Source organism: Cariama cristata, unplaced genomic scaffold, assembly GCF_000690535.1.
Source record: "Cariama cristata isolate BGI_N322 unplaced genomic scaffold, ASM69053v1 scaffold30432, whole genome shotgun sequence".
Lineage (NCBI taxonomy): Eukaryota > Metazoa > Chordata > Aves > Cariamiformes > Cariamidae > Cariama > Cariama cristata.
The window spans coordinates 832-1,927 of record NW_009606004.1 but is presented as its reverse complement, the minus strand read 5'-3'; the positions used below and the strand labels follow the sequence as shown (position 1 = coordinate 1,927).

The 1,096-nt window shown below is 63.8% G+C and overlaps 1 protein-coding gene across 1 annotated transcript in view; it reads left to right on the top strand.

Annotated features, from left to right (window-relative positions):
- The window catches only part of MFRP (membrane frizzled-related protein), a gene marked incomplete at its 5' end in the record, with an annotated part of 1,969 nt that extends 1,179 nt beyond the window's left edge, over positions 1-790 (top strand). Inside the window, 3 exons of the mRNA XM_009696210.1 lie at positions 75-197; positions 360-487; positions 566-790. Coding sequence (XP_009694512.1) covers positions 75-197; positions 360-487; positions 566-790 — 476 coding nt within the window. The remainder of the gene's footprint in view (positions 1-74; positions 198-359; positions 488-565) is intronic.
- Between the last annotated feature and the right edge of the window lie 306 nt (positions 791-1,096).

Sequence of the window (1,096 nt, the reverse complement as noted above, 5' to 3'; positions counted from 1 at the left end):
ACGACCAGCCTGCTCTCCGCCTGTGCCCATGCCCGAGCCCATGCCCTGCTGTGCTGGCCCCTCTCATCTTACAGAGACCTGCAGCCCCACAGAGTTCTCCTGCGGAAACGGCGAGTGCCGGGCGCTGGAGTCTTTGCATGACTGCCCCGACGGCACCGACGAGCTGAACTGCACTGGGGTCTCCTACCCAGCCTTTGGTGAGTGCCACCCCTGGGTGCTCCACTCAGTACTCAGCCCCCCCTGAGCCCACCTGGCCCAGGAGACACACTGGCAGCTGCCCCATGGCTAACATCTGCCTGAGGCACACCTGGTGGGCATCACTACCGGTATAAGAAGTGAAGCACCTCGCCCTGTGGCAGGGTCTGTCTGTGAGCCTGTGGAAGTGGAGATGTGCCTGGGGCTGGGCTACAATGCCACCTCCTTCCCCAACATCTGGCTGGCCATCCCAGACCAGGAGGGAGCCGCTGAGGTGCTGCAGGACTACCAGGTGAGCTGCCCAGGGGCTGCCTGCGGGGCTGCTCGCTCCTCACCACACCATGCCATGCTCACCGCCACTCTCCCGCAGATGCTGATGGAGCTCGCCTGCTACCAGCACCTCCGTCTCCTCATCTGCAGCCTCTTCGTGCCCAAGTGCACCCCAGATGGGGGTGTCCTGCAGCCCTGCCGAGCTGTGTGCCTGGCTGCCGAGCTGCGGTGCCAGCAGTCCCTCAGCCTCCTCGGCATCCTCTGGCCCATCAACTGCAACATCCTGCCCGACTCCAATGACCCCGTAGAGTGCTTCCAGCCCTGACCTAGCAAAAGAGGAGCAGGGGCTGAAGCAGCCTGCCCGGAGCCGCCCCACCACCCCAAATGTCCCTCCCATCCTCCTGCTGTTGCAAATACCCAGCTGCTGGGATGGCCCTCATCAGCAGAACCCCATTGCCTGGCTCCTCGCCTGCCCTGGGGTCAGCCCCTCTGCTCAACGCTCACTGCCTGGATGCTATGGGCTTGCCCACAGGACCAATTTCCCTAGAGAGCAGATGCCCCTTTGCAGCCTTGCTACAGGGAAAGGCTTGTGCTGGAGGGGCTGTGCCCACAGTTTGGAACTGTGCCGGGG